The sequence below is a fragment of the Cololabis saira genome, chromosome 8, assembly GCF_033807715.1.
Source record: "Cololabis saira isolate AMF1-May2022 chromosome 8, fColSai1.1, whole genome shotgun sequence".
Lineage (NCBI taxonomy): Eukaryota > Metazoa > Chordata > Actinopteri > Beloniformes > Belonidae > Cololabis > Cololabis saira.
In genome coordinates, this window is record NC_084594.1 from 47860951 (window position 1) to 47874372 (window position 13422).

Here is a 13422-nt window from a genome sequence, read left to right on the forward strand (position 1 = left end):
AGCAGCGGGATGACCAGAGGGGGGGGGGCGCAGGCAGGTGGAAGCAGCAGCGGGATGACCAGGGATGGGGGGGGGGACCGGGACCGTAGGCCAGCACGCAGCTCCCGAAGCTCCGGCCTGCAAACATGCACAAAAGAGAAAAAAGGGGGGCCAGCACAAGAAACCACAGGAGCGATGGACAAAAATGATAGCTATGAGATACTTATAATAAATAAAAATGGAAATGGGAGAGAGGAAGGGAAGAGGAGAGGAGAAAAAGGGTGAGAGGCACCGCCCAGTGGATCATGTCGGTGCCCCCCTGCAGCATAAGCCTCTAGCAGCATATCTACCGCGAAGCTATATTTGAGAGTAACTATTATAGTCTTGTTCTATAGCTGCAACTATGACTATTGACTCTAACACACTAGAGTTTACACTACCTAGAGATTTACCAACACCAGCTAGAGGTTTACTAAGCACTAACTATAGGCTTTACTAAACAGAAATGTTTTAAGTTTAGTTTTAAAGGTGGAGGTGGTGTCAGCCTCCTTAACCCAGATTGGTTGGTTCCAAAGTAATGGTGCCTGATAGCAGAACGCCCGCCCTCCAAATCTACATTTAGATACTCTAGGAACTACGAATAAACCTGCACTCTGAGAACAGAGACCTCTGCAAGGAACATAAGGCACTATTAGGCTCATCTGCCACCTCCTCGGCCTCACAGCAAAGGAGATGAACACATAGAAACTCACAACTTCTCTTCGTTTCTTCTTCTTGGCTGCTGTTTGTTTCAATCTAAATGTGTATTTGACCTTCCCCAGCGGTGGATTATCACATGCAGCTGCTCCAGAACTCCCACCCCCCCCCAGTGAAGAGGAGCAGTGGTTCCTACCGACAGGTACGATGATCTGGGATGTTCATGTTGTCAGCCGGGTCTTTGCACATTAGCCCTTAATGCTCTCAGCACTGACGGGGAAGTGACTTAAGGCCATGTGTTTATTTACAGTTCAGTGGGTGCAGTATAGTTGTGTGTGTGTGTGTGTGTGTGTGTGTGTGTGTGTGTGTGTGTGTGTGTGTGTGTGTGTGTGTGTGTGTGTGTGTGTGTGTGTGTGTGTGTGTGTGTGTGTGTGTGTGTGTGGTTTAAGGGATATTAAAGAAAGTGAATCCCTCAGGATTGAAGGAAGAATATGTTTCTCTGGTATTCAGGGGGATGAAAAGCTTCCAGAATCCACCACGCCCTCTGTTTAAAGACGGACTGTGTGTGGTGTAGGTGTGTGTGTTTGTAGCATGAACTGTGTTTGCATCCACGGTTCTCAAAAGGATAGACCAACATAGCTTATATAAACAAAGGTAAGGAGAGGAAGGAGATAACTTGAGAACCCAAACTTCTACAAAGGTGTGACGGATGTGCTGTGACATGCTGGAACACACACACACCCTCACCCTTTGTGGTTGTGCCTGAGTTGTGACAGCGGCCCCACCCTGGTTCATCTGCTCTGGTCTGTGTTCAGGAGGCCGGCCAGCCCTTGAATCTGACCTCCAAGCCCAAGGGGCTGGAGCTCAGGAAGACGTCCAGTCCTCAGAGCCGGGACGTGGGCTCGCTGGGGCTGCAGGGCGGCTACCGACCCAGAGACCTGCAGAGAGAGGTTTCCCACAGCCCGCCGCGCCCCCCCATCAGTGAGTTACTACACACCTTTATCTACTTATGACGGGAAAGATTGAAAAAAAGCTGTTTTAATTTACATGACCATGCTAATCAAAGCCTGCCAGACGTTTGTTTCATCACTCTGATCATCACAGCTGGTACAGGAGCCAAAAATTGTATTCAAGTAAAAGTACTGTTACTTCAGAATAATATGACTCAAGTACAAGTAAAAAGTAGTCATCCAAATAATTACTTGAGTAAAAGTAAAAAAGTACTTGGTGAAAAAACTACTCAAGTACTGAGTAACGTCTGATTTATTTTTTTAACACAACCATTCAAACAGACAAAAGTACAAAATAATCATCTTCAGGCAAATTCAATCAATAAAATAATAACATTAAATAAAATGAATAAAAAATTGCTTAGCAATAAAATTAAAATAATCGTAAAGTAAATTCAAGTATTTTAATAAATAATAAAATAATAACAGAATAAAAAAATAAATTAAGCACAAGTAGCACAACATTTCAAGCCTTTGTACTTTACTTTTTTAACCAGATAGAACTAGAACAAACATGAACTCATAGAAACTCTGTGTGTGTTTGAGTCTGTGTAAATGTGACAAAACATGCAAAAACAAACATTTTTCCCAAAGAATCACTCAGTGATGTCATGAGATTGATGCGTACGCGGATAAAAGGGATAAAAGAAAAGTAACAGCTCAACGTTCCTAATGTAGCGGAGTAAGAGGAACAGTTTCTTCTTCACAAATCTACTCAAGTAAAAGTAAAAAGTATAGTGATTCAAAACTACTCCTAAAAGTACAACATTTCCCAAAACTTACTCAAGTAAATGTAACAGAGTAAATGCAACTCGTTACTACCAGCTCTGCTGATCACCCAGAATTTATAGCTGATACTTCACACTTGCTGTTTACATGTTCAGCTCTTTTCTTATACTCTATATCAATGCAAATGTTCTGTAACTTGGCTCTGCTCCATGTTTGGTTCCAGGTTTCCTGGGAGATGGAGATGTGGTGAGCCAGGCCATCCATGATGCCCAGCAGCTCCTGAGGAACCAGGGCGGTGGAGGGAAAGAGAGGGAGAAGCACAGGGAGCGAGACGGTGGCGCGAAAATGGTGAGACAAAAGTCCAGCCGAGTTACTAGTGAGTACTACTGAGTACTAGTGACGAGTACTAGTGACGAGTAGAGCTCGGACGGATGCCTGTGGTGCCAAAGGATCGCTCCCTGCTCTGCAGCTCATCACAGTCAGAAGCTGAAATGCCAAACTTCCATCCTAATGAGTAGCAAACACAGTATGTGAGGTTTTTTAGTGCATCCAAAACATTAGTACGTACTCAATAGTATGCGCTATCCATACCATCCATACTTCCCACAATGCATGCAGCGGTGTTTGGTTGCAGAGCTGCGTTGGTGGCTCAACATGGAAGCTGCAGTAACCTTCCATGTGATCAGAAATCACCTTATCTAAGGGTGGCGGACAAAGGTGTGTCGGCGTCGCCACACAAGGAAGTCGTATGAACGTGGCAGTACATGATGCATGCAAGCAGAGGTGGATAATCCAGGTGTAGAATCCAGGTGGATAATCCAGGTGCCATAAAGTAAAAATCCTGTCCAGCAGTTGTTCCAACCCTCACTAAACCAGCTCCTCTGCAGGGAGATGGTTGTTAGTGAAAACTCCTGTTCTAAATGTACTGGCTGATCCACAGGTCTATGTTTTAATGAGCAAATATCAGCTTAATGTAAAGAAAATGATTTGAATAATGGTGCTTTGGGACTGACCCCATTTCAAAATTGGTCTTAATTTAAGATTGATTCAAAACTATTTCTGATTTTGTAAAAAAAAAAAAAAAAAAAAAAAAACATTAAAGCATGTTGCCTTGCATGCAGAGGTATATAATCCAGGTGTTTAATCCAGGTGTTTAGAACAGGAGTTTTCACTAACAACCATCTCCCTGCAGAGGAGCTGGTTTAGTGATTGGTTGGAACAACTGCTGGACAGGGTTTTTATTTTATGGCACCTGGATTATCCACCTCTGCATGCAAGGCAACACACCTGAACCCCCACTCACACTGAATTACTGACTACAGGAAAATCTTCAGAAACGTACTGACATTAGATTTTTTTTTTGTTAGATTTTCAGATTATTTCATAAGTGGATAGACAGGAAACTTGGGTAGAGAGAGGGGAATACCGCAGTGAAGAGCCACAGGCCGGGATTGGAACCTGCACCGCTTGCACCAGGGCGATAGCCTCTGTATATGGTTTTGTTTTTGATCACACTTCTCTGTTGAGCAGGGATCAGTGTTGTACTGGTGTTTCTGCTCCAGTTGCTGCTGTCGCTTCATGAATGAACGTTTCACTTTAAGATACAACAGATTGGAAGGTAAACTGGTCTCGTGCTCGATGTGGAGTCGTGCTATAAAGTTATTCAGACATTTGGACTGCTTCACTGATATTTGGAAAACGATACTTGCCTGTTGTTTTGTTAACTTGACTGATCTGAATGTGATCCCGTCAAAGACGACGCAGGATCAGATGACGGTAAATATTTAAAAAAGGCAGATAGATCTGCACATCAAAGTGTCCCGTATAAGATTTTATTGGTCCCGTAGGCCTGAAACCTGCAGGTGATTAGTCACCATGTACAGTGTCATTATGTTAAATACCCACAATCCCTAAAGAAACACAATACATTCTGAATGCAAATACAGAAAAGAACTGTCATGCAAAAAAGAAAGTGCAGCCTCTCAGTTCTGACTTTAATGTCTCAGAAATCCCACATCACCCGCGTTCCCTCACCGGCCTGGGCCTGGGACGGGTGGGTCGGGTTACCCGGGCCTGGCGGGGCCCGCCGTGCAGCCTGGGGTGCCTTCTGGCGGTGCTGGATCCCCCCGGGGAGGGGGAAACGGTGCGTGATTGTATGTCTGTGTCGGTGAGAATGCGGTATGGAAGGGTCCTGCCATGGAGGATTTGAGCCTCCATTGGCAGGACATCAAAAACTTAATAATTTATCAATATTATGTTATACAAAGATGGTTATTATTATTATTATTATTATTATTATTATTATTATTATTATTATTATTAGTATTATTATTATGTATAGTATATTATATTATTATTAGTATAGGTATCGGATAGGTGAATGGATGAATGAATGGGATGCCTGGGTCTGGGGCCCTCCGTTGTCGGGCCTGCGCGGGTGTCGCCTTGTTGGGGGGTTCCCTCTCTCCGGGCCCGTCTCCGGTCCCCCCCGCTGCCTCTGCGGCGGGGCGCCTCTCTGGTCTTGGAGGGCCACTTTCGTGGGGGACGGGTGCGCCTGCCCGCGTCGGCGGCCGGGGCGGCTCTGTCTCTCCGGGCGGGCTGGCCCCCTGCCGGGTGGGGGTCGCTGGCCTGAAGGGTGAGGGCCTCCTGGCCGCGTGTCCGGCCCGGACCGGGTGGCCGGGGATTGCCTGGGTCGCGGTCCGCCGCCGCGGGATCCCTGGCTGCTTCTTTCCGCGCCGTGGGGGCCCCGCCCGCGGGCCCCCTCGGCCGCCGCCGGGTGGGGGGGGGGGCCTCGCAGGCGGTGGGTTGCCTCCCTCCTACTTCTCCCCTCTGTGGGGTTGCCGGTGGCCTGGGTTCCGGGCTCTTCCTTGTCGGCCTCTGGTCTCACGGGTGGCGGGGTTGCTCCCCCCCCTCCCCCACTATAGATACACTTCAGGTGGAGCTTTGTTTGGTTTATTACACACACACACACACACACACACACACACACACACACACACACACACACACACACACACACACACACACATATAGTAATTTAGTCACACGCATACACACACACACACACACACACACATGCATGATCATATACATACACACACACACACATAGACATACACACTGGCTTGTTCACCTGCATGCTGGCTCTCTAGTTTTTGGGTTTAGGTAGCGGTAGCGATAGCTTAGCTCAGACTGCGATCAGATCTCAAGATTTAGGTCGATTGCTGTTCGTGTTTTGGATGGCTCCGTGCCGGTTTCGTGCTTTGTTTGTGGTTTTTTTTGTTGCAGATTTCCAGTGCTTGACGTGTGTCTCCGTGTGTTCCTGCTTCCTGGATTGGCAGTGGATGTCGTCACCACCCCCCCCCCCCACCCCCCCCCCCCCCCCCCCCCCAAAAAAAAAAAAAAAAAAAAAAAAAAACACTGGGTTTGTATGTGTATGTTTATGTATGTGTACGCATATGTGTGCGTATATATATGTATATATTACATATAGTAATAATGCACATATATACACTTTTGGTTTCTACCGTCATGGTATCAATCAATAATATGTGTGCAGACAAGGTGAAAAAAAAAAAAAAAAAAAAAAAAAAAAAATGTCTCAGAAAACAATCTAGGCAGTACTCGAGTTGTAAAAAAAGAAAATCAGGGGGGACGGTGGATTTGATCATATGGGGACAGATAATTTGTGCTGATTACAAATAATATAATATATTACAAATAATAGCAGTGACCAAAACACGTGCAGAAATACTGCAGGAATGACATAGCAGCAGTTAAATGCAGCCTTCTGTAAGCTTTAAATATCCACTGGGCTTACATCAAATACATCAAAACACAACAATAAAAAACACTTTTCTGAACTTATCAATATGACTCTGTCCTTCACAGGATAAGTAACATGGATCACTGCAAAAACTCACAATCTTAACAAGAATATTTGTCTTATTAGGGCCCGAGCACCTTCAGAGCGAAGGCCCTATTGTATTTGCAGGAATTTTTATTATTAGGGCCCGAGCACTTGCAGTGCGAAGGCCCTATTGTATCTGTAGGAATTCTTCGCGTTATTATTATTATTATTATTTTTCTGACGAAAGGAGGGCCTTTTTGCCCCCCTAAACGTGCCCAAAAAGTCACCAAATTTTGCATGCAAGGCAGGCCTGGCGAAAAATTTGATATTTAATGGTTTGCATTAATGGGCGTGGCAAAATGGCTCAACAGCGCCCCCTTGAAAACTTTGTGCCTCAAGCCCCACGATACGGTTTGACGTACATACACGAAATCAAAATCGCTACACACCTGTATCATGGCACAACTTCAAGAAAAGTCTCTTGGAGCCATGCCCGAAACCGAACAGGAAGTCGGCCATTTTGAATTAATTGTGTAATTTTGGCGCAATTTATGCCCTTCCTTCGGCAGTTAATACGGCCCGAACCGTAACGTGCCCCCAAGTGTGTTATACATCAAAATGTGCGTCTCCATCCTCCGACACCACGCATTACTTTTCTCTTTCAAAAGCGTTACCGTGGCGACGCTAGACGACAAAAAGCGCGCCCACCCTTCATCTGATTGGTTCAGACCGAAAAAACTTTGCGCCTCAAGCCCCATAATACGCTTTGACGTACATGAACGAAAATCGGTACACACCTGTATCATGTCGCAACTTAAAGAAAAGTCTCTTGGCGCCATGGCCGAAACCGAACAGGAAGTCGGCCATTTTGAACATTCTGAATTAATCGCATAATTTTGGAGCAATATATGCCATTCCTTCGAGGATTAATACGGCCCGAACCGTATCGTGCACCCAGATGTGTTATACAACAAAATGTGCGTCTCCATCCTGCGACTACACGCATTACTTTTCTCTTTCAAAAGTGTTACCGTGGCGACGCTAGACGCCAACAAGCGCACCCCCCCTTCATCTGATTGGTCCATATTTGATAGTTCCCCAAAAGGCACCAAATTTGGCATGCAAGCCAGGCCTGGCGGTAAATTTGATATTTTATGGTTTACATTAATGGGCGTGCCAAAATGGCTCAACAGCGCCCCCCGGAAACCTTTGTGCCTCAAGCCCCACGATACGGTTTGACGTACATGCACGAAAATCGCTACACACCTGTATCATGGCACAACTTCAAGAAAAGTCTCTTGGAGCCATGGCCGAAACCGAACAGGAAGTCGGCCATTTTGAATTAATTGTGTAATTTTGGCGCAATTTATGCCATTCCTTCGGCAATTAATACGGCCCGAACCGTAATGTGCACCCAGTGTTATACATCAAAATGTGCGTCTCCATCCTGGGACTACACGCATTACTTTTCTCTTTCAAAAGTGTTACCGTGGCGACGCTAGACGCCAAAAGGCGCGCCCCCCCTTCATGTGATTGGTCCATATTTGATAGTTCTCCAAAAGTAATCAAATTTTGCATGCAAGTCAGACTTGGCGATACATTTGATATTTCATGGTTTGCATTAATGGGCGTGGCCTAACGGCTCAACAGCGCCCCCTAGAATACTTTTATCTGCCATAACTTTTGAATGGTTTGACATAGGAAGTTGTGGGTGGTGTCATGGGACTCAGTAATGAGTCCTTAAGCTTCGTTGGCCTTAATTAGCCCCGCCCCTTCTTCTGATTGGTTGTCCCTTTTTTCTGCTATAACTTTTTAATGGTTTGACTCCCGCTTCCTGATTCAAACGTCTGCCGGCCCCGCCCCCCGACCAATCAGTGGCGAGTAGGGTGATGACGACCCCGCCCCCCGACCAATCAGTGGCGAGTAGGGTGATGACGGCCCCGCCCCCCGACCAATCAGCTGTTGTAATGTGGTGACGTTAGAAATAGTCCCGTGCTCAGCCCGGTTAGAACCGCGGTAGAATTGTTACAGAAAAAGTAATAATAAAATAGTAGTGTTTTACTAATATTTATACTTTACAAATATTTAAAAAATTAAGAAAAAAAGGTTCCAGATATTATTCGCTATCTTGGTCTCTCCTAACCCAGTAAGTCAATGTGAGGTATCAGCTGAGATATAGCTCAACCAGATCATTGCGATCTTTGGTGCCGGTGGTTGGGAGTTCGAGCCTGGCAGGATGCTGAAATTTTTGTAAGCAAATTTTGTGTTTTTTTTACATCAAGATGTGCGTCTCTTTCCTGCGACGACGCACATTACTTTTCTCTTTCAAAAGTGTTACCGTGGCGACGCTAGACGTGAAAAAGCGCTCGTCCCCTTCATCTGATTGGTCCATATTTGATAGTTCTCCAAAAGTCACCAAATTTTGCATGCAAACCAGGCCTGGTGATACATTTGATATTTAATGGTTTGCATTAATGGGCGTGGCCTAACGGCTCAACAGCGCCCCCTAGAATACTTTTATCTGCCATAACTTTTGAATGGTTTGACATAGGAAGTTGTGGGTGGTGTCATGGGACTCAGTAATGAGTCCTTAAGCTTCGTTGGCCTTAATTAGCCCCGCCCCTTCTTCTGATTGGTTGTCCCTTTTTTCTGCTATAACTTTTTAATGGTTTGACTCCCGCTTCCTGATTCAAACGTCTGCCGGCCCCGCCCCCCGACCAATCAGTGGCGAGTAGGGTGATGACGGCCCCGCCCCCCGACCAATCAGTGGCGAGTAGGGTGATGACGGCCCCGCCCCCCGACCAATCAGCTGTTGTAATGTGGTGACGTTAGAAATAGTCCCGTGCTCAGCCCGGTTAGAACCGCGGTTGAATGGTTACAGAAAAAGTAATAATAAAATAGTAGTGTTTTACTAATATTTATACCTTACAAATATTTAAAAAATTAGAAAAAAAAGGTTCCAGACATTATATCGCTATCTTGGTCTCTCGTAACCCAGTGAGTCAATGTGAGGTATCAGCTGAGATATAGCTCAACCATATCATTGCGGTCTTTGGTGCCGGTGGTTGGGAGTTCGAGCCTGGCAGCATGCTGAAATTTTTGTAAGCAAATTTTGTGTTTTTTTTTACATCAAGATGTGCGTCTCTTTCCTGCGACGACGCACATTACTTTTCTCTTTCAAGGCTGTATGCCGAAAATTTTGTAAGCAAATTTTTGTGTTTTTTTTTATCAAGATGTGCGTCTCTTTCCTGCGACGACGCACATTACTTTTCTCTTTCAAAAGTGTTACCGTGGCGACGCTAGACGTGAAAAAGCGCTCGTCCCCTTCATCTGATTGGTCCATATTTGATAGTTCTCCAAAAGTCACCAAATTTTGCATGCAAGGCAGGCTTGGCGATAAATTTGATATTTCATGGTTTGCATTAATGGGCGTGGCCTAACGGCTCAACAGCGCCCCCTAGAATACTTTTCTCTGCCATAACTTTTGAATGGTTTGACATAGGAAGTTGTGGGTGGTGTCATGGGACTCTGTAATGAGTCCTTCACCTTCATTGGCCTGAATTAGCCCCGCCCCTTCCTCTGATTGGTTGTTCCTTTTTTCTGCTATAACTTTTGAATGGTTTGACATAGAGAGTCGTGGGTGGTGTCATTTCTGATATGCTTATGGGGGGCGGTGGACGTGAGTGCGAGGGCCCGTTCATCGCTGCTTGCAGCTTTAATTAGGGCCCGAGCACCTTCAGTGCGAAGGCCCTATTGTATCTGTAGGAATTTTTATTATTATTATTATTATTTTCCTGACAAAAGGAAGGCCTTTTTGCCCCCCTAAACGTGCCCAAAAAGTCACCAAATTTTGCATGCAAGTCAGGCCTGGCGAAAAATTTGATATTTAATAGTTTGCATTAATGGGCGTGGCAAAATGGCTCAACAGCGCCCCCTTGAAAACTTTGTGCCTCAAGCCCCACGATACGGTTTGACGTACATGCACGAAAATCGGTACACACCTGTATCATGGCGCAACTTAAAGAAAAGTCTCTTGGCGTCATGTCGAGAAACCGAACAGGAAGTCGGCCATTTTGAATTAATCGTGTCATTTTGGCGAAATTTATGCCTTCCTTCGGCAGTTAATTCAGCCCGAACCGTAACGTTCCCCCAAGTGTGTTATTCATCAAAATGTGCGACTCCATCCTCCGACCCCACGCATTACTTTTCTCTTTCGAAAGCGTTACCGTGGCGACGCTAGACGCCAAAAAGCGTGCCCACCCTTCATCTATTTGGTTCAGACAGAAAAAACTTTGCGCCTCAAGCCCCATAATACGCTTTGACGTACATGAACGAAAATCGATACACACCTGTATCATGTCGCAACTAAAAGAAAAGTCTCTTGGCGCCATGGCCGAAACCAAACAGGAAGTCGGCCATTTTGAACATTCTGCATTAATCGCGTAATTTTGGAGCAATATATGCCATTCCTTCGAGAATTAATTCAGCCCGAACCGTATCGTGAACCCAGATGTGTTATACATCAAAATGTGCGTCTACATCCTGCGACTACACGCATTACTTTTCTCTTTCCAAAGTGTTACCGTGGCGACGCTAGACGCCAACAAGCGCACCCCCCCTTCATGTGATTGGTCCATATTTGATAGTTCCCCAAAAGGCACCAAATCTTGCACCCAAGCCAGGCCTGGCGAAAAATTTGGTATTTAATGGTTTGCATTAATGGGCGTGGCAAAATGGCTCAACAGCGCCCCCTTGAAAACTTTGTGCCTCAAGCCCCACAATACTGTTAGACGTACATGCACGGAAATCGGTACACACCTGTATCATGGCGCAACTTAAACAAAAGTCTCTTGGGGTCATGCCCGAAACCGAACAGGATGTCGGCCATTTTGAATTAATCGTGTCATTTTGGCGAAATTTATGCCATTCCTTCGGCAGTTAATTCAGCCCGAACCGTAACGTTTCCCCAAGTGTGTTATACATCAAAATGTGCGTCTCCATCCTGCGACTACGCGCATTACTTTTCTCTTTCAAAAGTGTTACCGTGGCGACGCTAGACGCCAAAAGGCGCGCCCCCCCTTCATCTGATTGGTCCATATTTGATAGTTCTCCAAAAGTCACCAAATTTTGCATGCAAGCCAGGCCTGGTGATAAATTTGATATTTCATGGCTTGCATTAATGGGCGTGGCCTAACGGCTCAACAGCGCCCCCTAGAATACTTTTCTCTGCCATAACCTTTGAATGGTTTGACATAGAGAGTCGTGGGTGGTGTCATGGGACTCTGTAATGAGTCCTCAAGCTTCGTTGGCCTTAATTAGCCCCGCCCCTTCTTCTGATTGGTTGTCCCGATTTTCTGCTATAACTTTGGAATGGTTTGACATAGAGAGTCGTGGGTGGTGTCATCAGATTCTTTATGGAGCCCTTGACCTTCATTGGCCTGAATTAGCCCCGCCCCTTCTTCTGATTGGTTGTCCCTTTTTTCTGCTATAACTTTTGAATGGTTTGACATAGGAAGTCGTGGGTGGTGCCATGGGACTCTGTAATGAGTCCTTAAGCTTCGTTAGCCTTAATTAGCCCCGCCCCTTCTTCTGATTGGTTGTCCCGATTTTCTGCTATAACTTTGGAATGGTTTGACATAGAGAGTCGTGGGTGGTGTCATCAGATTCTTTATGGAGCCCTTGACCTTCATTGGCCTGAATTAGCCCCGCCCCTTCTTCTGATTGGTTGTCCCTTTTTTCTGCTATAACTTTTCAATGGTTTGACATAGGATGTCGTGGGTGGTGTCATTTCTGATATGCCTATGGGGGGCGGTGGCCGTGAGTGCGAGGGCCCGTTCATTGCTGCTTGCAGCTTTAATTATTATTATTTTCCTGACAAAGTGAAGGCCTTTTTGCCCCCCTTAACATGCCCAAAAAGTCACCAAATTTTGCACCCTAGTCAGGCCTGGCGAAAAATTTGATATTTAAAGGTTTGCATTAATGGGCGTGGCAAAATAGCTCAACAGCGCCCCCTTGAAAACTTTGTGCCTCAAGCCCCACGATACGGTTTGACGTACATGCACGAAAATCGGTACACACCTGTATCATGGGACAACTTAAACAAAAGTCTCTTGGGGTCATGCCCGAAACCGAACAGGATGTCGGCCATTTTGAATTAGTCGTGTCATTTTGGCGAAATTTATGCCATTCCTTCGAAAGTTAATTCAGCCCGAACCGTAACGTGCCCCCAAGTGTGTTATACATCAAAATGTGCGTCTCCATCCTGCGACAACACGCATTACTTTTCTCTTTCAAAAGCGTTACCGTGGCGGCGCTAGACGCCAAAAAGCGCGCCCACCCTTCATCTGATTGGTTCGACAGAAAAAACTTTGTGCCTCAAGCCCCATAATACGGTTTGACGTACATGAACGAAAATCGGTACACACCTGTATCATGTCGCAACTAAAAGAAAAGTCTCTTGGCGCCATGGCCGAAACCGAACAGGAAGTCGGCCATTTTGAACATTCTGAATTAATTGCGTAATTTTGGAGCAATATATGCCATTCCTTCGAGAGTTAATTCAGCCCGAACCGTATCGTGAACCCAGATGTGTTATACATCAAAATGTGCGTCTCCATCCTGCGACTACACGCATTACTTTTCTCTTTCGAAAGTGTTACCGTGGCGATGCTAGACGCCAACAAGCGCACCCCCCCTTCATCTGATTGGTCCATATTTGATAGTTCCCCAAAAGGCACCAAATTTGGCATGCAAGCCAGGCCTGGCGATAAATTTGATATTTCATGGTTTGCATTAATGGGCGTGGCCTAACGGCTCAACAGCGCCCCCCGGAAAACTTTGTGCCTCAAGCCCCACAATACGGTTTGACGTACATGCACGAAAATCGGTACACACCTGTATCATGTCGCAACTTAAAGAAAAGTCTCTTGGAGCCATGGCCGAAACCGAACAGGAAGTCAGCCATTTTGAATTAATTGTGTAATTTTGGCACAATTTATGCCATTCCTTCGGCAGTTAATTCAGCCCGAACCGTAACGTGCACCCAGGTGTGTTATACACCAAAATGTGCGTCTCCATCGTGCGACACCACGCATTACTTTTCTCTTTCAAAAGTGTTACCGTGGCGACGCTAGACGCGAAAAAGCGCACCCACCCTTC

The 13422-nt window shown here is 45.7% G+C and overlaps 1 protein-coding gene across 4 annotated transcripts in view; it reads left to right on the plus strand.

The window, feature by feature from the left end:
* Positions 1 to 13422, plus strand: part of LOC133449058 (transcription factor SOX-13-like) — a 64650-nt gene that overhangs the window by 35922 nt on the left and 15306 nt on the right. For all 4 annotated transcript variants that reach the window (XM_061728171.1, XM_061728172.1, XM_061728173.1 and 1 more), the window contains exons 8-10: positions 801 to 877; positions 1491 to 1656; positions 2638 to 2762. In XM_061728171.1, coding sequence (XP_061584155.1) covers positions 801 to 877; positions 1491 to 1656; positions 2638 to 2762 — 368 coding nt within the window. The remainder of the gene's footprint in view (positions 1 to 800; positions 878 to 1490; positions 1657 to 2637; positions 2763 to 13422) is intronic.